Consider the following 27,856-nt stretch of genomic DNA (forward strand, 5'->3'; position numbering starts at 1 on the left):
TTATTAGATTAATGAAGATGTTGTGAAGTGAGTTAAATATTACTGCCCACTGCCCGATTGCTATGAGTTACAGTGTGTTCAGTTTTATCCATGTGTGCATGATTGTGTGCAAACCTATTATTGATATTAAAATTGCATTGTAAATATGTTGTCTTCTTGGAAAAAAAGACAATTACCATGCATGACAACACTATTTTCTGTAAAATTTCACGTTACCCTCCTTGGGTCTAATTCGCCATCACCTGCAACAACTTTGGTCTAATTGCATTTACTTGTTGGAGAAAATCCCATTTGGGCAATTCAATACAAATTCTAAATGAATGCTCCTCTCTCCGTTATAGATTAAAACTCACTGCACCTCTATTTTATTTTCAATAACAGTGACGTAATAAAAATACACAAATGGAAAAACAATAAATTAAGATCATTTTTCAAGAGGACATATGATTTGTCATAGCATTTTAATCTTACACCAAAACTGTGCTGATGCTAGTTTTATAGAAACAAAATAAGCAACAAAACCTTAGAGGCATAGAGGTTAACACTGTGTATTTTAAAAGGGCATAGTTTTCCATTTATAGACTATAAAGAATCACCAAAGGTGTTTTCGGATAGAATTGTCAAACCAGTGTCAAAGCAATGGTATCAAATGATTACAAAACAAATGAAAAGGTGGAAATAAAGAACGAAAATACATTTAATATAATTTCCCTCAGTATTGTTAATATACTATTTAAAGATAAATAGCTGAATACACATTGAAATAAGCAGCATTGTACACATCTTCTGTATTTCAGATTTTTGATACAACCAATCATCACTCCTTCCCACTATAGGAAGTGACATCACATGTTGACAGCGTGGTTCAGGCACGCCCACCACTGGAAATAAGGAGAGGGGAGAGGGCATGAGATAAACGGTGGTAGATTCAGAGGCAGACATTGGATTGGCATGGCTGTGTGCAGCTCAGCACTACAATCTACATCCACGAGGCTCCTGCCTGGACATTTGGATTCTCTCCCACACATCCTTGATACGGTGTTGGACAGCGTAACGTTGAGCAGTGCTGTGTTTCTACAGCATGCTGCAGGGCATTGGGAGATAGAGAGGGAATATTAAGGTGGGGGGAACAACCTTACCACACACTTGAGCGATGTTCCGTGAGCTTCTCTCTCTCTCTTTTCAGACCAGCAAGCTTTTCTACACAGAGACCTGGGACTAATGGAGGGATGCAGCGATGTTAATCTTTGCTTGTCATGCTTGAATCACAGCTTCATATATCCTTTTGTGTCAGAGACCTTATTGTCTTTGTCTGTCACTGCCGCCAGACCAACTGTGGGGTAGTGTGGCGGACAGAGCCTCCTCCTCAACCCCCCTCTCCCTTGTCTGTGCCCCCGACTTCTCTTCACTCCCGGCTCGCTCGTGTCTATTTACCTTTCTTAAGCTACCCTCCCCTCTCTGTTGAGCTCGATCTTGCTGGCTCTCCTGCTACCTCCTGCTTACTATCTCCCTCTCTGTGCTCATTCAAAGCAGGCAGGCTGATATTCTATCCAGGCTGTTTGCTACATGATCTCTTGGAAAACAGTTTTCGCCGCTGCTCTGTCATCTCACAGTTTCTGAGCTCTTCCAGATATCTCCATAAAGATAGGATGCTCCTTCAGGAGGACTGATCCCCTTTCATTTCCCCCTCACTCACCCCTTCCCCTCCCTTGTCCCAATCTCCTGCCCTCTGACCCTCACCCTCGTGTTCTCAACCCCCATCCACCCACTCCTGTTCGTCCTCACCCCAAGCCTCTTTCTCCTCTCACTCATTTCACCCCCTTGACCATGTTGCCATGTGTCTGCTGGTTTCAACCTATCCTCATCTTGCTGTCCTCTGTCTTATGGACCCGGGGGGAAAACTGCCCAGCAACCTGCTTGTGCCCAGATCCTCACACTGTGGACTGCAGCGGCCGTGGGCTCACCCGTCTACCCGATGAGATCCCCTTGGATGTGCGCAGGCTTTTGCTGGCTGACAACTGGATACCCCGCATCCCCTCGGACTTCCTGGTTCTGTACAGTGACTTGGTCTACCTGGACCTCCGGAACAACTCCCTCTCCCACATAGAACCAGGGACCCTTAGCACCTCTTCCAGGCTGGTCTTCCTGGACCTGGGCAGCAACAATCTGACTGAAATCCCCAAGGGGACTTTTGGGGAGTCCCGGAGCTTGATCAAATTAAGACTGGGAAACAATCCATATCTGAGCATGGTGAGTGAGGATGCTTTCCTGGGCCTCACCTCCCTGAGAGAACTCGAACTAGAGCGTAATGCTCTGTCTACCCTAAAGGTGGGGGCACTGAGTCAGTTGCCCTCCCTGCGAGTGGTAAGACTTGAGGGCAACCCTTGGGTGTGCAACTGCAACTTTGCCAACCTGTTCGCATGGCTGATGGAGAACAGCCACAAGCTTCCAAATGGTAAGTAACAACATCCAACATCTACAAGGCATTTCCTCTCTATGTGCTTGACCCAAATAAAGTGTATCTGAATGCAACATTCAACGGTATTATAGCAAATCCATTGCCATAGAGCATCTCCAGTCTATTTATGTTTTCCCTGTAGGAGAGGAAACCCCCCTCCCTCTCTGTTGTTCTAATTTTGTCTCTTTCTTCCTCCACCACCATAGCCTATAATGTGTGAGACCGAGTGTGTAACATGAGACAATTGCACATATTTGATAGGGAAAACTACAAGGATGCTTTGTTTATGAATTTTATTCAATTCCAAAGACACCAAGTCAAAATGCAGCATTGGGAAAAGAAATGAAACAACTCAAATTAAAAATTCAACTTGGGATTGTTATGGTTACACATTTGAGTGTGCATAACAATCCCTGAACTCTATCCTGTGTGTGTGCGTGTGTGTGTGTGTGTGTGTGTGTGTGTGTGTGTGTGTGTGTGTGTGTGTGTGTGTGTGTGTGTGTGTGTGTGTGTGTGTGTGTGTGTGTGTTGTGTGTGTGTGCGTGTGTGTGTGTGTGTGTGTGTGTGTTAATTAGAATGATCAATTAGTAGCTGGTATTTGTTTGACACTCATTTGCATAATACTTGCCACTTGGTGAACATTGTAATTCAGCAATATTGTCAACTTTTTTCAACACCAATGAAAAACAAACCCTTTATCTGTCCCTGTGTTTACTGCTCTATCCATGTGAATTTTTAGGCTCATACTACACACTTCGTCTATCACTGTGATTTAGCCTGGAGGGCTGAGTTAGATAACAGGATGGAAGTTTTGGTGGGTTTGCAAGGCAGTCTCAATGTGTGCATGCTTAGCTGAGAAACAGAACAAGACAAAGGTCTTTAAAGAGATATTATGATGTGGGTAAGATCTTCTTCCATGAAGGTAATGAGGTTCAACAGTCATGACTACTGGATTCGAAAGGGGAATGTATTAAAATTGTTCAGCTATGTGTTAATATCATTCAGTTTAATAGGCTATCATTTGTCAGTAGCCATAGATTAGCAGGTAAATATCCGCATAATTATGTTCTGTTCAGAGGGACTCATAAATGTTTTTTACTGAAGGTCAGCCATATTACTATTCATGTCCTTGCAAAGGACACAGACAGCAGTTATCTCATAAGAGCACGCTTGTATGCTGGAGCAAAGAAGCAAAATTAAACAGATCTGACAGTTCAGCCACACATGACTAGAAACTTGTGCTGTTATCGTATTTAGATCAGAGTATAGATTTAAAGTGAACTCAGGTTATTCTGAGAATTCAGTTGGAATGTGCCTTACAGTGGGTGTCTTAAAAGCACAACTCAGTATAGAAATATGGCACGTAGTGTTTAGATGCTGTGTTGTATGTAGAGGACCATAGTTTCCTCCGACACAGTCCTAAGGTTAATTGGGGTGTGAAATATTGACCTGTATATATAAATTCAATTCAATTCAATTCAATTTTATTTATATAGCGCCAATTACAGTCAAATTGTCTCAAGACGCTTTACAGAACCCATATGCCTGACCCCCAGAGCAAGCCTAAACTGCTGTTTTTTGTAGAGTCTAAATGGTAGTGACCCAAATTGTCTGGATGTGTTTTATTTTATTAGATGTGGGAAAAAAATATATACATCAAATATGAAATATGAAAATTCAGGCAAAGCTGCTAACCATCCCTGCACCGTGAAAATGGTTAGAAATCAAAATTTCTGCATATGAACATTATGATATGTCATATTGTTCTTATTCTATAGATTTTTTGACAACATGGGCACGTTATAATAGAATCTTGTGCAGGTCTCACTTGTGATCTCTCAGACCAAAGCTATAATGCAGCTCCCCTTTAAAACTGGTCGGCTTGTTGGAAACTGCTGACAACTCAAAAACAAACTCCTTATATACATTTAGGCCACGGTGTACCATGCTATTGATTCTGCTCTCGCTTTCCTCTCTGGTCTTTTTTCATTTGCCCCCAAAACAGACAAGTTTGTGCCTGTGAATAAGCAAAGTTGATAAACTGGCAAGAATTCCTAATTCCCCTAAGCAAAAGGTTGCAAATGCATTAATCACAGGTTCTAAGTGTTGTCAACTCCAAGGCATAATGAATTGCAGTCACAGTGCTTACCAGGCAGACATCAACAACAAAGAAGAAGCCAAAGGCTGGCCAAGCTACTGGCATGGCTGCCAACTGGCCCCAGAGTATAGACACTCTCAAATTGAGTTAGTAATGTGTATCTCACCTCATATGCAGCTCTTACATCCCCATCAGTGAATGTTTGCTTTATGGCCCTGGAGATAAGTTCGCCAGCTTGGACAAAACACACACACAGTCATGCTTATTTGTAAGGGATATATGAAATGGTCTAAACTTGGTCTTTTCTGTTATTTTCTTATTTTCGTTGGTCAAAAAGTGTCAGGAATTTTAGTGCTAGTAATACTGGATGACTGGACGACAAATAACATATTAGCAAAAGCAGTAATTAGTCTTTTTCATCATAGTCTCTTACCGTCTAAGGCAATATAATTGTAACTGGAATGAAAATACCATCACAAACAATCTTAATATACTGTATTTACCTGCAAAAAGTCAAAAGTGTGACACAACGAGCAAATGTGATTTGCAGTGGGATGCAATGCATACATCTTTTTGCTCACTTATGTAACTAAAGCATAATAAATACATTTGATGAAGGAGAATCTATCCCCAGCTGCGCAAAGTCCTAGACCAGATTATAGAAATCTAAGAGGTTAAGACAACTGTTGCAAGAAAATTTGTTGAGTCTAACAGGGTCTCTGTGGGAGACACAAAGTAGCATCGAGGCTTATAGTGAGTAGAATTTACCAACACGGCTGTTTCACACATGCAGGCATCATTACTGTCAGACCTAATTAATTTAATGACTGAGCTCTCGATGGCAGAAAAATGCAATGACCTATCCTCTGGAATGCTGTATTCGAAGTGCTTACACAATAACAGATGGGCACTCATTAGTGAATGAGCTTGACTTGATAAGCTTTTCAATATGTATCAACGCTAGCAACCGCCATCAGTGTGGGTGTTTCAACTTAATATCTCATTCATCGTCGAGAGAATCAATTACAGGGACAGAAATTAGGCTACATTTTAAATTAGACATTAGTGTGCTCTTTTCATCCTTGAGGGTATTGTGTCCTCATGTCTTTTTCATTAAACAACAGATCAGTTACATTGCTTTAAAAAAAAAGGATGTTTGAATTTTATAAGCTTGCGCCCTCTGAAACTAAGAACGACTACAGATCTTGTCTTTATCCCAGATCCATTCTACATACGAATTGTTATACTTATTCTATGGCATGCTTTGAATTCAGTATTCTAAAAACTGTCACATGGCTTCAGATTGCAGGTGATTGGTTGTACTTGTAAACAATTTTACTAAAGTTGCAAGTGATTTTTGTCTTGCACTTCTGTGACTAGAAATGGTAGAATAGATAAAGCTGTAGACAAGCTAGAAATGGGCAAACTAACTGCTAACGTTTTACACATCTCCGTCATAGGAACATCTGCACAAATGAAATAGCATTAGTGAAGACTCAAAGGCTATACCATTTGGCAGTGCAGGTTAGGATGAAATGTACAATCAAGTCTTGGTTTTCTCTAGCTATGTCTAACAGCACTGCACCTACAGGTAATAAAACACAAGATGATGTAGAGAAGGCAAGTGGGACAAAGAGACAGGTAAATCAGAAGATGCTGCTAAAAGTAATGTGTATTTCAACATTAATTCACGAAGTGTCTAAATCAAGCAAAATATGGTGACCAAAATTTTAAAACTGCACTCCAACAGCACAGCAGCATACACTACCGTTCAAAAGTTTGGGGTCACCCAGGCAATTTCAGGTTTTCCATGAAAACTCACACTTTTCTTCATGTGCTAACATAACTGCACAAGGGTTTTCTAATTATCAATGAGCCTTTCAACACCATTAGCTAACACAATGTAGCATTAGAACACAGGAGTGATGGTTGCTGGAAATGTTCCTCTGTACCCCTATGGAGATATTCCTTTAAAAATCAGCCATTTCCAGCTAGAATAGTCATTTACCACATTAACAATGTCTAGACTGTATTTCTGATTCATTTAATGTTATCTTCATTGAAAAACAATGCTTTTCTTTCAAAAATAAGGACATTTCTAAGTGACCCCAAACTTCTGAACAGTAGTGTATATAATATCCTCACCAGCAGAGGTGTATGCTCACCTACTAAGAAGTAACTACAGACTAAGTAACTATGAAGTTGACGTAAATGCTGCAGGAAAATTGGTCTCATGGAGTGTCTGTGGGAGAATCAAGTAGCCGGGAAGCTTATCGTGAGCTGGACTTACAAACACGGCTGTTTCACACATGCAGGCATCACACTGCCAGACCTAATTAATGTAATGACTGAGCTCTCAGCTACCAGAAAATACAATGACCTATTCTCTGGAATGCTGTGTTTGAAGTGGTTACATAATAACAGATGGACACTCATGAGTGTCCTGCAAAATGACAGCATGCAGGAACTTTTGCACTGGCCTAAAACATCTTGTTGTCATGTGAGTTTTTAATCTCAAGAGATTCCTCATGAGGTGGAAAGAGAGAGTAAAATTCACACCACAAGAAGAGATGATGCTTTTTACCACTTTCAAATTCAGATTCTTCATCTAACGGGGTACCAATAAACCATTGTTATGTGTTTTAATTTTGCACAGGGATATGCTTCCTGTCTGTTCTTGACCATCTGTATATTATTTGAGTTTTGCATTGAACTCCAAATAAGCCTCTCTCTGAATTTCATAACCACATACTGCTTTTGATAAAGGAACAAAAGCAAATGGTAGGAACATGTGCAATTTTATTTGTATTTTTTTTATGATACCCTACAAAACAGAAGAGGCTCCACCTAATCTGGCATTGGTCCTACTGTGACTGGGACTGACTTTGGAGCACTTTGTCAGCATGCAGACTGAGGGAGTATTGAGTGTGGAGATTCATTTACCTTACTTTACTTCTCTGAAATGCTTAGAGTGGTAAGTGGAACAAACCTGTGATAGCAGTAGTGACCCAAGGTTTTGATGCACCTATGTCAGTCATTACGGCAATATACTGAATTAATTTCTTAACGCTGTAAGACCCAAATATAGAAAAAAAAAGAGAAAAAAAATACATGAAAATATATATATATATGTCCCCGCGACCCTAGTGAGGATTAAGCGGTGTATAGATAATGGATGGATGGATATATATATGTGTGTGTGTGTGTGTGTGTGTGTGTGTGTGTGTGTGTGTCTGTGTGTCTGTGTGTGTGTGTGTATAGCTCAAATATAAAAAAGTAGCAAAAAATAATATAAACATAAACATATATATATATAAATAATAAAAATATATATAAAATAAATATAAAACTGATGTATTTTTGCAACAGTGGGTTATACATGATTAATAAGAAATTATTTCTTTCTAAAAATATGTATGATAAAGATTAGTGTATATAATACTATCAAACATTCATATGTATGGATATAACTCAGTTTGACATGGGAATAGTTTGCTAAGATAATCAGCTGAAACTAGGTGTGCTCATACATCAGTATTTACCTCTCATACCTTAAAAAAAACAGCAAAAAAAATAAGGCATGAGAGCAATACTTGAATATTATTGGAAACTAATTTAAAAAGTGTAAATAAAACAAAACTCTCCAGCTATTTTCTAAGTCTTCCCAAGATATTTTTGGCTTCCTCAATGAAGGCCTGCTTAATGTAGCAGCTGCAGAACCCATGCTGTAAACTCAATTCCCATTTCATTTTTCACATCTTGATTTCCCCTGTGACTGTGAGTTCACAAGGCAGCACACTTTTCTGTTTGCATAACTTTGATTACTGCAGGTCAGCATGATGGGTGGTTGGAAGATACTTAAAATTCTAGACCTTATCTGATGGGAAAAAAAAGTTCATTAGCTATCACGGTTTTATTTTTGTCTCCAATGAGACAAATTATTATTCCTGAATATTTCTTAGCTGAATCTGACTTCCTGTTTGATTCGCAGAAATGCAGTCAATATTTTCTGCTGAGCAGTAAAGCAATCAGCATCTTGTATTTGTTTTTGAGGGGTTTTTTGGTGCCATTTAAAAGGTTTTTTAGCCACCAATCAGGTTCATAAATGATTTAATGGAAGGATGAGTGTAAACATGATCCACTGCTGTCTCCGGTGCTCTTGGGTTAAGGATGAACAAAGCCCATGTATAATTCAGAGTGACACAGTTCTACGGCACATTGGCCAGGGTAATTGGAGCTAGAGCTGCCTACAGGGCAGGGCAGGCCAACACTCATGGGAGATGGGAGACTGAGGCTGAGGCCCATCGAGGCTTTGCTATCAACACTAGTCCTGACCTTAACAGTTTCACTACAACGTAACAGTTCGTGTGCCGGAGTCAAAGTCTGAATTTTCCTTCATAGCCGACCTAGTTGCTCTTCAGAGAGCTGTTAGCATGCTGCACAAACAGCTCTGAAAATATGATGCCACTATCTGGCACTACATAGCTCACACACGATGCCATTCTGCCCCACACGACATCGCTTGCTATCTTTACTACCCATAGGTGCGTGATGAGAAAATATCTGTTCCATTACCACGGCCTGACAGCTTGTTTTATCTTGGCCTAATTTAATGTTTATTTAAAGTTGGGATGTGAGAGAGATAGAGCTGGCAAGGGAGAGCTGAGTGCGAAAAGGTGGACAGAATTACAGAGTGTGATAGCATCAGCTGCCGCACATACAGGAGCAGAAAATGATAATCTGGCAGTGTCAGAAATAAAAAGCCAAAAGCATTATTTCACTGGTGGTGTGCAGCATCGTGCATGGTGAATATTTTCCTTTGTTCCTCTGTGTGGCCAACTGTGAAGCTTAAATTACAAAGACCTGCATATTTAGCTGTTCCACTGTGATGAATTATGACAGCAGACAAACTGCTTTCTAGTTCGATGATAAATTGAAGGAAATCTACTGACATTTGCTTTTTAACTGTCATCTCCTATATTTGGGAACAAGCAAATTTAGAAGTGTGCTCTTGTGCTTTTGCGGTGTGACATTTTGAAAATAGCCATGGTTCAGTTATGTTGGCGAATCTGCACAGAGAAGGAATCCCCTTCTGAATGATTCACCTTCGCCCCACTGTCACATGAATGCTTGTCATTTTGTGGATTAATTTCACACATCCTCCACTCTCCAACTACTCTTGCTCTCTGCTTGTATGCATCTCTCACCGTTTTCCTTTCAGATTTCTGTCAGACTCTCTTTTTGCAACCGAATAATTCTCTGCAATTATGTCTGCCTGGTTCTATTTATATCTACCGACTATTAGACTTGAGAGCTACATTCATCTTGTTTAATAAAGTAGGGAGGAGACGGTTTTGTGAATCATTTTCACAACTGGAGTGTTTAGGTGGAGTGCCTAGGCAGTAGTGTTTAAGGAGCAAATGGATGCTAATTCCTACACAAGTCTGCAAATGTACTATTGTGGTGATTTCCCCCCTAGCTGTTGGTGCAGAGATCAATCTGGACAGACAGTGTGGTGTTGAGGGAGGGAGAAGAAACAGGCCTCCGATATCAGTCTGCCACAGCTAGGTAGATCAATCACTGCTGAGACAGCAGATAGCCTGTCCCGTCGACTGGCTATAATCCTAAATGTAATCCATCAACTGTCCGTGCCAGAAATGTAACATAGCTGTGTAGGCTGGCATATCTGAGAGTGTTAGGGCATGATTTGTGTTACATTACTGCAAAGTAACCTGCTCTGCAGCCACGCTTTGTGTGACCACAGTGGGTTAATTAATGAGCTCTCAACATTAAATTGCATCACCTTACCCATTTACCAAACTGACAATGACTCACTGTCCAGCTTTTATTAAAAATGGTCTGAGATACTCACTAAACACATTAAAAAGCTGCTTTTTTCCTGATACACTGTGTGCAATTTTTATTTAAATTCACACCTTTCGTCATCACTTATGGTGGATAGATACCCATTTTAGACAGGACGCTACTAGCAAAATAAATCCACATACTCAACCTGCATTTAACATGTTATATTATATAGGCTGCCATTCAAAAGTTTGGAGTCACTTAGAAATGTCCTTATTTTTGAAAGAAAAGCAATTTTTTCAATGAAGATAACATTAAATGAATCAGAAATACAGTGTAGACATTTTTAATGTGGTAAATGACTCTTCTAGCTGGAAACAGCTGATTTTAATGGAATATCTACATAGGGATACATTGGAACATTTCCAGCAACCATCACTCCTGTGTTCTAATGTTACATTGTGTTAGCTAATGGTGTTGAAAGGCTAATTGATGATTAGAAAACCCTTGTGCAATTATGTTAGCACATGAATAAAAGTGTGAGTTTTCATGGAAAACCTGAAATTGCCTGGGTGACCCCAAACTTTTCAACGATAGTGTACATACATTTCATTCCACATTATCCCTGGACATCAAATCAGAGACTCCAGTCTACAACTGTGCTATATTAAGTTAAAGGTATCAAGAGCATTCTTTCTCTCATACTATTTCATGCTGTTGATAATAGTCAACAATCATTGTAGTGCTCTTAATCTTTCCCTTTTCTCTGTATCAGATTGTTCTAAATCAAACCAAATCCTTGTCTGTACCATGAAGTGAGCTCAAGTCTGGCTTTCTGGCTTCACTAAGCCTAACATCTTCTGTCCTCCATAACTTGTCATAGAAGTGGTTATCAACCTCCTCTGTTAATTGGGGTTTTATCTGTTTGTATATGATAGCGTTTGAGTGAAAGAGGCACATTTGTGAATTAGAGAAACCATGAATTGACGAGGGAATGAATTACTTAATGGAAACTTAGATGCAATGGTGCTGCAGTTTGGTAAATATGGGTGTAGTCATAGCAAAAGTTCCACCAGCTGAAATTTTTGTATATGTAGGTGAAATAACAAGTTAGCATAGCAAGTATGTCAGAACTCTGAGAGACATTTCCAAATATTAAAGTAGAGCTATAAATAAGAGTGTGTATGATGAGCTATTACGCGTGTATATGATGCACATAAAAAGTTTATAGTGTTTTTACAGTGCTTTTATAGTAATGTCAGACTGTCTCTGCTGTAAAATCTGAGGATGATTCCTAATTATTTCTTGTAAACTGGCCAAAATGGTACATTTATAATCATGGGAAATGTTTCACAATGTGTAGATTATTTTTCCAATGAAACACAAAAGAGACTCACAAAGACTTCTCGTTATTCTGAGCTGCAGTGATGAATTGCTACAAAAAAAATAAGAAAAAGCACAGATACTATTAGAAATCCTGCTGTAAGCTCTTCTGTCCATGGAGGATGATGGTCCCTATCATCTGATTGGTCAGCAGGCTGGCTGTTGACAGGTTTTGATCATGGATTGTAAATTTGATCTGATTCTGTTCAGTTTATTAGCTACAAAGCAGGCTAGCTGTGTAGCATGTGTTGCCATGGTGATCTCTCCATGTTAAAAGTGAACCAACTACATACAAGATGTGATGACATGAGAGATGATATTGCTTCAACATTTGACCTTGTGATAATATATCAGCTAGCTACCAGTGTTATTGTAAACAGCAGCTATTTATGCTATAAGTATGGTAGTGCTACATTAACATTATATTGGCAGGATGAGAAGAACGGAAAACGCTCCCCCTTTTTAGACGTGATAAAAGGAAATCAAGCCAAACTTAACAACAATCACGATATTAGTTGTGATTTGTTAACAAGGGAAGCAGCAAAGGCTGTATTTTCCTTATGATAGGCAGGTTTGATTGCTATGTTAAATTTCAGACATAGGTTTCAATTCCCTGCATCTGTATTCTGAGACCACATTACTAAAAATCTGGCCATCTTCTGCCACAGACAGCTTGTAATTTTGACAAAGAACAGCTCCACTTTTCACCAAGCAGTACAGCTGTTCAGTAGTTCACTCATTTCTCAGGCAGTGTCAGTCTGTTTCCCCTATTGACTCATTTTAGCTCTTAGCTGCATAACAATATAGCTCTGCTGCAAAGGCACTATATCTTCTTACAAAGCCTGCATATTTGTTGTATACACACAGCAAATGAATATATATTGTATATATTAATGATATGCATTTCAGGCACATATAGTGTAGCTTTTTGGGTGATATGCTCAAATGATTAAGAAATAAACAAACATGAAGTTACATTATTGGTCTAGACAAATTATTAGACAAATAGAGAAAACAAAATAGAGATACCATTAAAACGAATCAAACTTTTTTGTCTTTGTCCACCGACCTGCTCTCTAATTGGGTTTTGAAGAATGATAAATGTGATAATACTGTACCTCCTGCAGGGGCCATGTGTTCAGCAGGATAATTTTAGTCTCAGATGTTATTAATCAAGCATCCAGAGCAAGCAAGAACAGATAGGACTGTCTCAAAAGGCAAAGGCTAAGTCTCTGAGGTGACGGGTTATTTGCCCTGCAGTACGTGCATTTTAAATCTAAATATGATCCATTTATCTCAGACACAAACAGGACCCCTAACCCCTAACCCCATACTGAATTTTCAGTATTAATAAAAGTTTTTAGTAAGGTGTGTGACAATGACACACAAGGTAAATTTATTTTCTTTTTCTTTTCTCAAAGTTTTGAACAATTAATTTCAACAGTGTCAGTGCAGTGAGTGTGTGGGTCTGGGTTTTTCTAAACAGTGTATTGCACATTTATTTCCTTTTGCTGCTACTGACTTTACCATTATTTGAAGGGGATTTACACTACCGTTCAAAAGTTTGGAGTCACTTAGAAATGTCCTTATTTTTGAAAGAAAAGCATTTTTTTTTCAATGAAGATAGTATTAAATGAAACAAAAATACAGTCTAGACATTGTTAATGTGGTAAATGACTATTCTAGCTGTAAACAGCTGATTTTTAGTGGAATATCTCCATAGGGATACAGAGGAACATTTCCAGCAACCATCACTCCTGTGTTCTAATGCTACATTGTGTTAGCTAATTGTGTTGAAAGGCTAATCGATTACTAGAAAACCCTTGTGTAGTTATGTTAGCACATGAATGAATGTGTGAGTTTCCATGGAAAACCTGAAATTGCCTGGGTGACCCCAAACTTTTGAACTGTAGTGTATTTTCTACAAAATTAAGCTCCAATACACATTACTGGAGTTATTTTGTATAGTGGCCATTAAAAATAAATTAGGTAAATATTAAAAAATAGAAAAAAACTAAACAAAGAAATATCAATCAAACAAACAAACAAACAAACAAGCAAAAAGCTCTTGTCTGAAAGCACAGCTGAGCCAAACTGCAGTTTGGAAACTTTAAAGTGTGAGCCATGTGGCAGATTATGCAATGCACTTGTTAGAATATTAGTTTTAGGTGGCACTAAACAAAACCAAAAAAAGTGTAGCGTACTAAGGAGCAGAACATTCCAGAGCAACACACAAAGATCCAAAGACCCACTCCCAAAGCTGTAAATTTGGTAAGACACCATTTCAGGAGACAGCTAACCCAAAATTCACCTCCAAATGGAACATCTGCTGATTGGATGTTTACTACTAAAGGACCACTAACGGCTCTCTTGGAGACAACAGGACATCTTCCTACCTCCACTAGAATCTGATAAAGGTCATAAAGTGTCAACTGTGAGGAAAACCACACCTCTGCAGGGTTAGCATTCTGACCTTCTGATCTTCCTACCTAACACCCAGAACCTGGTATGCAAGAATGGATTCAACGGTTTAAATCAGAACATTAAAGAAATGCACCATCATCGGAATGACGATCTGGACCAGTATAGAAGAAGAACACATGGAATCTGATGTGTTTTGGAAGATGCGCACATGAGACACAAACACCCTCCTCTCTCTCTCTGTCACAGTCCACAGCCATAAAAGACACAGAGAGACTTTTTCCTCTGAGAATATTTACTCCCTATATCTTCTTTTTCTTAGTATTAGTGAATGTATATGCTTTTATGTTTAACCATGTTATAATTTTACCTTCATGTAGCCTAAAGTCTACAATTTATAAGTTTATTCTTATGTTTTCACCCTTTATTATTATCTCTGGAACCATATGAGATAAACGTGTTGTGTTTGGTGTCATTTTAATCATGTATTCGGTGTTATTTCAGATCTGTGATCATCATAAATATTGAACAATTGTATTTCTATATTTAAGAAATGAACTAAGAGTAAGTTGTAAAGGTATCTGGCCTCTGACCTCTCCTGGACAGTGAAGCTCAACACCACCCATTGGGAGGAACACATTCATGATTGGTTAGATGCTGATTTGCATTTGGCTCCAAAGCTTTCTATATAGAGGGAAGTAACTGGAATGCAACTTAGTTTTCAGCTGTTTTAAGTTTAAGTTTTTGGGTTTAGTTTTTGTTTAAGTTCGGGCTTTGTTTTTGACCTTTTTGACTGTAACCTGGGCTTTTAGAACAATTCAACTTAGGTTTGTAACTGGGCTTGTAAGAATGGGTTTCTAGAACATAAGGATCTTAGGAAAATGCAACTCTTAGAAGAATGCAACTGGACTTAAGAATTACCGTACTAAAGAACCACAACAGCGCGAATATTTTCTTGATAAATATGAGCTTTGACTCTTAGTGTTTTTTTTTACTTCGGCACAAGTTCCTTCTTGTCTCTGCGTTCCTGAACATCTCATCCAGCAGATCATCACAGCGACACATCCTGCAGCGGCCTCTGTCTCATTACCACAAAGGCTACGCAAGTATTACTTTCCTTCTGCTAAACGGGTGAATTTACAAATTATAATTTGTCTTCCAATTCAAAACTCTAAATTCATCACCTTTTCTACCAACTACTCCCAGTGATGATCACAGTTCAATATTTTATCTGCATTTATTCATTCATTTATTCACTGTCTGTTGTTGTTATGTCATTGTTGTTTATTGTTTGTTTGTGGAATTAGTTAATAAATGTTTGTGTATAATTATCATCGGTTCTACCGTGTATTTCTTTGTTTTGGGAACTGGAGGTCAATGAGATCAGAGTTTATGACTTTCAGAATGAGACTGATCAACTTCATTTAATCAAAGTCTCTTTTGCCTTAAATTGATATTTTCCTCAGGCAAGCTGAGGATGGTGACCCTAAATTAACGAGTGCAATTCTTGTCATAAAGTGTAGTTTCTACCATTTCTACACATTCCGCTACAAAAGCAAAAAACATTTTCATCTCATATTCATCACAGAGGAGATTAACCATCTCTAAAAGCATTGTGAAGTTTGTAAATGCATAGACTTGCATGTCACACAGACAAGTTGAGCAGTTTTCTCACATGCTTTGGACTCTGACTTTGTTTTGATCCCTGATTCCTAAAGCATGCGTTAGACATTTCTTGGAATTAATTAGTGCCAAGAACCAGTGTGTTTCTCTCTCGTTCTCACCAGGACTGCTAGTGTTGGCTCCATTTCAGTTTGGAGCCTCTGTCTTGATGCGGGGTGTGCATCTGACTCACTGATCCAAGGCTGCTTGAGTTTTCTGCAGAACTTGTCTAGTGTGCAGTGAGATGTGGTTCCTGCAAGCCTGGTTGTGGTCCGTGTGCATGTCTATGATAGGAGGGATGCACAGTCATTTACACTACCGTTCAAAAGTTTGGGGTCACTTAGAAATGTCTTTGTTTTTGAAAGAAAAGCAGTTTTTTCAATGAAGATAACATTAAATTAATCAGAAATATACAGGAATATAGTCTACACTTTGTTAATGTGTTAAATGACTATTCTAGCTGAAACAGCTGATTTTTAATGGAATATCTACATAGGGGTACAGAGGAACATTTCCAGCAACCATCACTCCTGTGTTCTAATGCTACATTGTGTAGTTATGTTAGCACATGAATAAAAGTGTGAGTTTTCAGGGAAAACATGAAATTGTCTTGGTGACCCCAAACTTTTGAACGGTGGTGTATATAGAAACAGAAAACAGCTAAAACTGTTGATAATAGATTGCATGTATTGATAATATGATTAATACTTCCTAACAAAATGGCCAAAAGAGGATTTGGACATGACATTTTAATAAAGATAAACAATAACATTAAAAATTTAATTCTGAAAATGTTTTTCTTTCTCATATAGGCAACAAATCCCATAAACAGCGTTTAACCAACGGCTTTTCCTGCTTGAACACATTGCACGTGTCGCCAAGGCCAGACATAGCTCATTTCTCTGTGCTGCTGACCTCCATTACTGTCCACAAACTATAGTAAATACATAAACGTGTCACAGTTGCACTGGGTGAGAGATGTCTTCATTATGAAGCCTGCGATAAACTTTCTGCATTTTAGATTTTTAACGGTTTTCATAAATAATCTTGGCAGGAGGCAGAGGCCATCCATTATCATATAATTATTCTGCATCCCCCGTGACAATGAATGTTATTAAGCTTGAAGTGCAAGTATTGCAAAACATTTTCTGAGCTACTGCACACAACCACAAGCCAACAATGTGCTGGATGCAAAACAAAACCCCCCAAAAACAATGGGAAACGAAGAAAGAGTGAAATATCTAGAGGCCGATTACACCATATTGTTAAAGGTTTTGGTCACACAGGTTTTCACCAGACATGGGAGTCTACAGCACAGACAGAATCTTTTCAAAAACTCAAAGTAACATGTTAAAATAAGCATAAAATCCTGCATTTTATATCAATTAACGCTTCATTGTATTTGGCTGTGCTACGATTTTGTGTGAGTGATTTAATGTGTTCTCTAGTAACTAAATAGTGGAATGTGAGAATCTGTATCTTGTATTAGGGGATTAATGTCACTAAGTTTTATCAAGCTCTGAAAGAGTTTAGTTACAACCCTATTTAATACTGTAGCAAGTCAATCAGAGGACCTTGGAAACCAATTCCATGCTATCACTAATTTCTACTATTTCTTTTTTCCACCGTCTCTTAAAAGGTTTTCAAGGTTATTGGTACATTTACAACAAAAAAGTTTGTTGAGTTTTGCAGTTCAGGTTACCTCATCATTCACGTTACTTTAATACCTAATTATGCATTTAAATGTCAGACATTGCACACCAAGAAAAAAAATGGGAATTTTAATTCACTATTAAGGTAGTTAGCACATTAACATAATTACAGACAGTCAATAAGACAATAACATAGGCTATTCTGTTTGTATTATAACAAAGCGTGCTCTGAAATGTGCTGACTGTTGAGCAAAAACCCAGAATTGATGTTCTGCCAAGTGTGTGCATTTGCATGTACAATATCAGTAGAAAGTAGCCACCCACATTGCAAGGCTTCATCTCTACCCACCTATAAACTAACACTTGCATCAGTATGTCTAGTTTTTCATACAATACATTGCCAATATGAAGGTAACTTGTGTGCTGTGTAGATTATTGTGTTTGCAGTGTTTGCAGTGTTGGGAGTAAGTGGATGGAACAGCAGTCTAAGTATCTCATTAGTACGTATACCAAATGAATCTCAAATGTTCACAAACCTGCCGGTAAAATAACTGGAGTATTTGACTCTGTAAGCATGTGAAAGTGAGCACCTTCTGTTTTCAGTTGTAGTATCAGTAGCCCGTCTTAAGTATATACATGTTAAAATGGCCCCTAATGATCCAGTGTGGATCTCATTTGCAATCATGAGTTGGAAAAAAAGAGTCACTGGAGGACTTGTACCCTTGAAATCCAATAAGCCACCGTCACTGTCTCTTTCCATTTAAATAATGTCTGAACAATAAACCATGTGAAACTGACAGAGACACAGAGAGCAGCACTCACTGATTTATCATGCCTTCATCTTGAGATGAGTTTGGTCAAGGTGCCCTGTCTCAGACAGTGCCCTTCACTTATGCTTTACATCACTAAATTTTTTGAGATGTAACAGCGGTCACATTTAATGGCATGGATATTCTTAGAAATTTGCCTTGTGCAGCTGCCAGCGGGAATGAAAACAATTTAAATGGATGTTTATTTCATTCTACAAATCATTAACAAAGAACTGAAAGTCCTTTCTCCAGATTCCATAGACACATAGATAGACTACTTGCACTCACAAGGCACAAATAAAGCTTCTCTGACAGCACACAGCTATACATAAAGAGTATCACTCTGCTTCACACTATTTCAACTTCATTCCAAGAGTGAACCTACAGTCCTGCTGTGTGTGGGCGTACTGTATACACAGTGCAACTTCAACTCATAAATGAAGACTTCTGGTCGACCTAACAGTTATTAAATAAGCTCTCACTGTTAAAGAGCATTACCCTGATCTTTGACAACACTTAACTATCAGAATTGAAGGACTGTGTACAAATAAGTACGACTATACACTCTTATTTTCTCTGATAATTGTTAGTCCTTTGAGCAGGTGTAGGCTGCATTGACGGATGGATCTCACTGGCAAATATGCATCACCTTTCATTTTAATCCCCTGGGGAATCAATGAAACAATAGCTGAGTTATTGCATTTTTATGTATTAACCCTTGTGTGGGCTTAACATCCTGAACACTCCTCTCATCCTAAGGGTCAAAAATGACCCATCTCCATTGAGCCTCTAAAATAATGCAGCTTATTTGAATTTTCAACCCAAAATCTATTTTACACGAAGAAACAACCTGTCATGCATCACACACTTTGTGAATGTCTGGGTTTTCCAACTACGGAGGGTGAAAGATTGTATTTAATCAGTGGACGTTGCTCATTTTATTACATCACGCATGTTATAACTGTTTTCTTTACTAAAGTAGAGGTTTATTATCACTATTATTGCTGTTAAAGGTACTGTGGAGGTGTAAACATTTGTTTATTTGTTTAGCAAGAGATAGTATTTCTATATCCGAAGAAAGTACCAGAAATGTGCAGACAGTAGCTTTAAATGCATTTTTTTGAAGGGAAACCACAGTGTACTGTATACAGCACAAGGGAATTCAACTACAAAGTACTTTCTTCTCACATCTTTTGAGTCATTGCTCCCACCCACAAGGTGCATCACCTACAACAATAATAAGAATAAAATAAAATATGCAAAATATGAAGAACATATTAAACTCTAATTAGCTCATGTAGGACAGTAATGCAAGTGTGTGTGTATGCATGGATGTACAGCACACAGTATTTGTTTTCCAGTTTAAATCCTGGATGTCTGAAAAAATCTGATCAATGACCTGTTGGTCACTGAAAACTAAAAACTGCACTCATGGCTTCAGTATAGAGAGAACTGGTGGTACCGTCTTTGTACACAATGTTTCACTTTTTCTAATGTTGGGGTCACTTTAGGAAAAGTCATCAAATTTCAAATTGAAAAAAGGTCATTTAGGTGTTTTTCTCTGCTATTAAACATAGTGGCCCGGTCATTTTTGACTGTTAAGACAACACAAGGGAAAAGACACAGATGCACTGTCTGCTTGTTCTTATATATGATGTTATTTCCAAAAGGTTGCCCTGTGCATAAACTTGTCCAGGAGGAGGTTAATATGACATTATTCACTGCAATATAGATCCAGCATGTCTGGTAAATTTGCTTAATCTTATTTCTTGTTTCCATTCAGGGGTGCAAGGCATGGAGTGCTCCCTCCCAATGGACGGCAGACGTGTATCCCTGACCCAGCTCTCCAAGGATAGCTTTCGGGAGTGCCAGGCCACTCTGACTCTAACAGACCTGCTCATCATCATTTTCTCTGGCATCTCAGTGTCTGTGGTGGCCATTATGACCAGCTTCTTCCTGGCTTCAACTGTTCATTGCTTCCAGCGCTGGAGTAAAGGCACCAAGGGGGACGAGGAGGAGAGTGAGGAGTGAGAAAGATTTTGTGTTTTTGAAGGGCCCGTGTGGTCCTGGTACTTCAAACAATGAGAGAACACGATGGCAGCGTGCACCCCCATGCTGTTTGTTCCCTGGTGAATATCCAGGTCTGTTTAACGGTAGGATCTTGCCCTGGTATGGTTGCAGTTGTTTTCTTTGCACATGGACATCTGAAATATGGTGATAAAAGACATTCCCAAGGAATGAGTCCCGTTAAAGGTTAGTGAGTGCACTGCTCCACTCGTAAAATGCTATTATATTTTTGGCTGTGAGAGCCTGTGGTCATCAGTTATGGCTACTGGGTCATGACTCAGTGTTATAGGCTTACACAAATATAAGAAGGCCAACACATTTGTAATGAAAAAGAAATAGATTTCAAAAAAGAGCTGTTGCTGTAGTGCTGTCACGTTAGTCTTAGTAAAACCAAAAACTTAACAAAATCTACCAATGTTGAACATTTAACTCTGGAATCTGAAATCCTGTAAAGTAACATCAAAGTTAATGTGACTTTTTGAATGACTTTCTTTTGGGCTATATCTGAGGAAGGCAGAATCTTTAATGTTGATGCTATTGGTGGGGGGTGGGGGTGGTGGGGGATGACATACCCACCAGTGACCTCAGTGTTTAATTGCCTATGCCGTGATATGCTGGCATATCCTGCCATTTATAGGGTCTCTTTTGGACAGCCTCGCTCACTAACATTAAATATTTGTTCACAAGAAGTTAACAAGGCAAATACTGCTGATTCTTCAGTGAGTGAAATTAAACAGTGGCAGTGAGGTAATTTCAACAAGAAGGATTTGGGTACTGATGTACTGCAGGCATGAGGAGATTCCAGTGGGTCTACACATTCTTTCAGGAGTATATTCAATATATAATCACAAATCTATGTACAAAAGAGAACAATGTACAGTCAAACAAACATAGAAATCAGCAGGATATACTGTATATCCTTTAGATTGATAACTGTGAACTGTGTAGAAAGAAATTCCTAACATATCCACAGTATAATCATGGAAATTATGGCAAATACTGTATTGAAATAGAATCTATGTAGAATTATTGTGTCAAATAATGCACTTTAATGGTGAACCTAATTTTTGCAAAAGCCCCTAATTACATCATGTAGACTGGTACTATCTTCATCTGCCAAAGATTAGGTTTTAGTGGAGGAGAGACTACACATAGGGACTTTGCTGTGGATGGTGTGTTATTTAGTGAGGTAGGCATAGCTCCCAGTTAGAAGCCAAATCACACTCTGTATACACACGTTGTACTCAAACAGTTCTGGTCTCCAAAGATTTACATTTTCTTCTGGTTTGTCTGTGAGTAAACCATGTGATGATAGCCTGCATTTTAACAGAAAGATCACTTTAGAACAACAACAAAAAAATCTATACAGGGGTGGCAAACAAGAGTTTAGTTTCTTAAGATATCTGTTGTTGTCGTTAAGATATCCATCAGCTTATCATCCTTTATCTGAGGATCTAAACATCTTTGCAGTAAAGCTCTGGATTTGATATTCTGGAAAAGTCACATATCTAAACTCTTATTGTATCAACAGCATCTGCATTCACAGGAGTGTCAGCACAGTGCATTCTAAATTTAATAAATCAGTGCCCTAAATATTATGGGTTTCTGTTTGTTATTTGCATTCTGTATATTTAAATCCTCCATGAGTGGGACTCAGAATGCACAGAACTGGTCTCCCCACCTCTCCCCCTCAAAAAAACCAAAAAAAAAACAAGGTATATTGTATTCCTTCTCACATTCTTGTAAGGCATGAATAATTCAGTGAAACTAAGATATGAAGCAGAAAGAATGTCAAGCCTCTAAATACAAACAAGCAGAGGCTAGAAAAAGAGCCACAAGCAAATAGAGTCATCATTTTCTGTGTGGTTAACAAAAGATGAAAAGGAATTCCAAATGCCTCTGTCCCTTTAGAACAAGTCATAACCCTGAACATGCAGCGTTCGGAAGCACATTTTGCAGAAATGACAAAACATAAATGTGGCTTTATTTGTTTGGGGTTTTTTTTGTTGTGTAGGCATCAATCAATAAAAGCACAACAATTTCACAGGAGACTAATATACTTGGGTACACTCTATAAAAGGATGTATCACCATCATGCTGTATGTTGGTACCAGCCTGTATTGTCACAATGCTTTCATTAATGTGTTTTTTGTTACATGTTGTGCTGAAACTGGCACGTCTTGTTAGCAGTGGGATATCTGTACTGTATGGATGTTGTGTATTTGCCAGAAATCAAATGGGGGATACTTTAAAGACACATACCCATTGGAAATTATCTACTGGCCTTTCACTAAACCCCTTCCCTCAACTGTCCAGCCATAATTTAGTAACTGTAACTAGGCATGTCAGCATGCCTGTAAAGCTTTGGATTTCTCCATATGTTGTCGCATTGTGCATGATCTGAGCAGTGAATATCTCAAGAGGTCAGAGGGTGATGTCTTATTTAAAAACCTAAAACTCAAGAGTAAACATGATTTAACACATTGGAATTTGTCTTTATATGTTCTAATCCAAGCTGCACATGTTAGCATGGCTGGCTAACTGGCCTGCTTTGCTAGATTTTTTTGCAGGGTCATATCTGTTCAACACAACCACGTTCACTCTTTGGCAGTCAGAATGCTATTATATCAGATGATCGCAACTCAGTCCTGCTTTTGGGGACAGTCAGGGAATTCCAACCAAACTTGAGATGGATGCTGCTATACTTGCCAAAATGATCCTTCTCCTCAAATCCTTTTCTCTTGTAACAGTATTGTTTGAAAATCTGAACAGTAATCATAAATGAGGTTGCATGTCCAAGTGTGTTTTTCTACAGCAAGCATCCAAGTAATTCAGCTGTTTTGTTAGAAAAAAATAGCAAGCAAATTTTGAAATTTGGGAATGACTAGCTCTAAAGAGAACACAAAATTTTGTTACTTTGAACATGTTTTGTTTATGCATTCACAACTAAACAGTTCAATAGCTGTGCTTCCATGTTTCCATAATGTATTTCTATGCATATTTTTGGATTACTGCATTAGAAATAGTTAATAACAAACAAAATTTCATTTGATGCTCACTTTTTTTTAAACAAGTTCCAATGTAGCAAACATTTAGCTCACGTAACTGGTTTGTTTTGTTTGCCTACTGAATTTGTAGTAGGATCGCAATCATGTGATCGTCACCAGGCAGCTGACGTAGCTTTCACTTGTTGTCATAGTTACAGTGATGCCGTGCTGGTATCTTGCAATACAGAAATTTTTAACAAAGAACCCAGAATATATGCTGCATCACTGCCAAAATCTAATTATTTTTTCCTTGTGTCATTTCTGACCTTCCCTGATAATTTCATTCAAATCCGTTAGTCCGTTTTTGAGTAATGTTGGTAACAGACAGACAAACAGACAGACAAACATATGCCGATCGTCACATAACTCCACTGCTTTCCTTGGCATACTAATAAAAGCTGACATGAAAGAATAATTACAACTTTCCACATTGAAAACAATTTCTGAGGACTTCTGTCCATTTTTTTCCATGCATATGGACATAGTTTTGTTTCTTTTTCATGTCAGACTTTTTTGTTTGCAGTTTGTAAACAACTACTTTTGCTTCTGCCTTTTCTACTCTATTCTTTATTATACCCATGTGTAATGTAGCACTGGTCACCACCTCTGAAAACATGCAACAGAGTTTATTTGCTCCAAAGCACTTAATGGAAGCAAGCCTAATTTGCATTTTCTCTTTACATATTCCAACATTTAAAAGTTAGCTTCAGATTTGTTTGACAATTACATGGAAACACGGCTAATGAAAAAAAATGACCTCCAGTTGCGATGCTAAATCTGTTATTGTTAGTACTACAAAGTGCAGTGAAAGAATGGAAAGCTTCACAAGTTCAGCAAAAATCATGAAAGAGGACGGGGCTTAGTGAAACAGTCAATATAAATGTCAGTCTAGAAACAGTACTAAAGGGGAATTCCACTGAATTTCATATTTTGAAGTCTTCTTCTTGTACTTCTTTGGGCAGTTTTGTCACAATTAATAAACATGCGCTCACAGCCAGACGGAAGCTGTCCACAGTTAAACATTCTCATGGAGTGAATGGAGGGGGGCATTTAGGAACTCAGCTCCCAGTGAAAGTATAAGATAAGTTTCCAGTTGTTGACATAAGAAGAGCAGATTCCCAATAAATTCCACTGTTCAAAATTGCCAGAGTAGCTAAAACAGATTTGGTTGAGAGGTTTTCCCCTTGAACAGCTGGGAAACTGCTTTCATAACTGTCACCGTAAGACACAGAACAGAAGAGAGTTTTTATACATATCATTATCATTTCGACTACTGTGTAGTTACTGTATATTAACAGATTATTATGTTAGCTTAGTCGTTAGCTTGAAGCATATGTTAGCATGACAGTTTCTTTTTCTCATTCTCATTTTATTAACTAGCAAATATTCAGCACATTAGAGCATGCACTGTTAAGTTACCTGCAGTATAAAGTTCAGATTCATCTCTATTTTTCTATTATATCTTTCAGGATGAAGCATTTATTTACACTGTCAGTCTCCAAAAATAGTTTTTTCTGGCACTGCACACCCTGGGAAGCAGAGACAGTGGTGGCTGTTTGTCTTGATATTGCTTAAAATACCAAAATCCATGTTATGTTTTGTCAGATAAATGTCAGAATGGCTCAAATCTAAATGAAATGACAGAAGAGAGTGTGATGATGTTGCTGCCGCTGAATGCATTTCCAAATGTCATACAGACACTGTCAAACAGACCGTATGTGTAGCTGTATATTGATATTTGGATTAAAAAAATTAGTAATAAAATCCTTTTCTTCTGTCCTCTGGTCTGTATTTGTAAAGAAACGCTAGTGTATGAATACAGATTATGAAGCAGGATTTTCTTTTCTTCTAATGAAATAATTTGCATTATGCTACACCTCACCATCCTGCAGTAATGTTACTGAAGTAAAGAAAATGTTCTGAATTTATTAAAAGTGCATATTTATATTTTTACTGTAGAAGGTCTTTCCTTTGATGAGTTTTTCCATCTCCAACAGCACCTTCAGGATTCTTGGACTGAAAGCAAATGTATTCTTCTACTGTCCTAATAACACTTTAGTTGAAGATCAATAATATTCTCCTTTAATGAAATGATGCCTTGAATGCAGAGAATGTGAGAACTGTGGAAATGTGATTCTCAGCAAAATAATATCTCCTGCAAAGTGTTAATAATGGCTTGATAATATTCATGAATCTCATCCTCTCATTTCCTGGAGTTGACAGATTTCGTCTTGTCACAGCAGCAAATGAGTGAGGCTCATCTGTAAACACAGCACAGTGTGTTATTTCACACAGCACTGTTATCACACCGCAGGTATGCAAATGGCTGCACTATTTTTGGAAAGGGTGTTAGAGAAATTAAAGACTTAGAAAAAAAATCAAATACCCTCTGCTTGCATAACATAGCATCCAGCCTGTTCATGGACAATCTCTTTCATTCAGAGCTGTGTGCATTTGGACAACCGTGCAGTATGATGAAAGGACAACCGGGGAAAATGAATAAAATGCAATACAAACCCATCCCAACAGGACTTTTTTTCCAAGTGTCTTTTTTTTTGCAGCGTCAATGTCTTTAACCCACATGTAGCAGTGCACAGAGGAGGTGCTTCTATGGATTACAGAAGTTTGTGTTTCTTTTTCCGTCCATCATGCTGATGATTTATTTCTCCACATTTTTCCCACCATGTGCCTTTGTCATGCCTTATTGTGAGAGTGTCTAACATGACAGTGTGCTTTTCTAAAGATGTCTGAAGTTGAAGAATCACAGGATGAAAAGTACGCCGATCGTCACATAACTCTGCCGTTCCTTGGCGGAGTAACAAGCATCACCCTTGGGGCAGGTAATGTTGGCTTGACAGAAAACAGAAGGCTGGTAAACCGAAGAGACGAAAGAACTAAGAAATCATTTATTGCAATTCCAAACAGGATTTGCCACATTGGTTGGGCAATAGCATGCAAGAAAGACTCACATACTATGTTCATGCACCACTGAAAAGAGGTCTGTGAGGGTGGTGGACGTGATGAGGATTCTCCTGCAACCATTTACCTCATTTGGTTGTCATGGCTACACAGCCGGAGGCCCGAGCTCTTGGACGCCGAGGCGGGAACAGGGAGAGGGAGGGATGCTGGGAAGCATGGCCCTCAGTGTGGCTGCCTCGCCTCTCTTTCCATGCATCAACTAACTGGACCTGGCATTTGAAAAGAAAAAAAAATGTCCACAGCACTGAGGCCATGTGAACCAATCTTTGACTTTCACATTTATCCACCCCCATTGATTTGTCAGAAATAGGAAACTGTGATAGATCAGATAAAGATAGCATTACATCCACATCACCACTTGGAGTATCTGGATGTCTTCAAATGAGAAAAGGCTATTATATGAAAGGAACTCTGGTTCAAAAAAAGAACAACCTACTTAAATATATTGGCTGAATTTACAAACAATATGCAGAGATTCATATAGCAAATTAAAAGAAGTGTTGACTTATTATATTCTGTGTCAGACTGATCAATGATTTTAGGGTAATAAGCAGCTGACGTGAAAAAGACTGGTGCATTCTCTTTTGGAAAAGAGCCGTTTTATGTATTTATTTATTTATTCACCAACTGTCTCCAGTTACCGTCTGTTCCTGACCTACAAAGACAGGAAGCGAGCGGGACACAGAGGAAAGTAAGCCAACCCTCGGAGAGGAAGCTTTGAATGAATAATGGCCTGTTGACTTACAGTGGGATTAAGGTTTGGGGAGGAGTGGGCAGCAGAAGGGTCAGGTTACAAAAAGTTCAAAAAGAGCCACACCTGATGCTTCTCTGTGTGTGTGTCATTCACAGGCAGTATGGTTATTCAGTCCAGAGAAGTGGGGATTTTGTGGTGATGATGCCGTGCATGGGGTGTCTTCTTAACCCTCTTAACTGTTTCTTAAATTCATAGCCATTCTTGCAACATATGCAACATATAAAAAGATGCAGGTCATATTTTAAACAAGAAAAGCACTCAGAGAGCACATTACTCCACAAGGGCGGCTTATTCCCTCGTATGGAATTGTGAGAAATGCAACATTTTTTTTTTTTTGAAATGCAGCATTTGTTTATTAGTTATTGAGGATCAGAAATCACGGCACCATAGAATGTGGTCATTTAGTATAGATGTATCCACAAATCAATGACCTTACGCTGAGCACAGGCCTGTGTTATGCATGTGTACGTTATGTGCGGATACCCAATCGTGTGACCTAAATACGTAGCGGGCGACGGGAATTGATGGGACTCGGAAACACCCCCACAATTTAATCATTTGTTCCTTGTATTATGTCACATGGATAAGTCCCGATAAGTCCGCAGTGGTCAATTTGTAGTAGGATCGCAATCATATGATGTCAGCAGATGGCAGATGTAGTGTTCATTTGTTGTCATAGTTACAGTGACGCTGTGTTCTGTCTTGCAGTGATACAGAAATC

General features: G+C 38.5%; 1 protein-coding gene across 1 annotated transcript; it reads left to right on the forward strand.

Moving 5' to 3' along the window:
- Positions 1-894: 894 nt before the first annotated feature.
- On the forward strand, positions 895-25,181 carry lrrc38b (leucine rich repeat containing 38b). Its single transcript, XM_023287828.3, has 2 exons — positions 895-2,455; positions 20,072-25,181. Exons 1-2 carry the CDS (start codon positions 1,828-1,830, stop codon positions 20,317-20,319), a joined length of 876 nt encoding a protein of 291 aa, XP_023143596.1. The 5' UTR covers positions 895-1,827; the 3' UTR covers positions 20,320-25,181.
- Positions 25,182-27,856: the final 2,675 nt, after the last annotated feature.

Source organism: Amphiprion ocellaris, chromosome 5 (assembly GCF_022539595.1).
Source record: "Amphiprion ocellaris isolate individual 3 ecotype Okinawa chromosome 5, ASM2253959v1, whole genome shotgun sequence".
In the NCBI taxonomy this organism is placed as follows: domain Eukaryota; kingdom Metazoa; phylum Chordata; class Actinopteri; family Pomacentridae; genus Amphiprion; species Amphiprion ocellaris.

What these genes read in the sequence shown, in the direction of transcription:
- lrrc38b (XM_023287828.3), top strand. Translation starts at nt 1,828, where the DNA reads ATGTTGCCATGTGTCTGCTGGTTTCAACCTATCCTCATCTTGCTGTCC. An exon ending in CAGCCACAAGCTTCCAAATG is followed by an intron (nt 2,456 to 20,071) that starts GTAAGTAACAAC and finishes GTTTCCATTCAG; the next exon opens with GGGTGCAAGGCATGGAGTGC.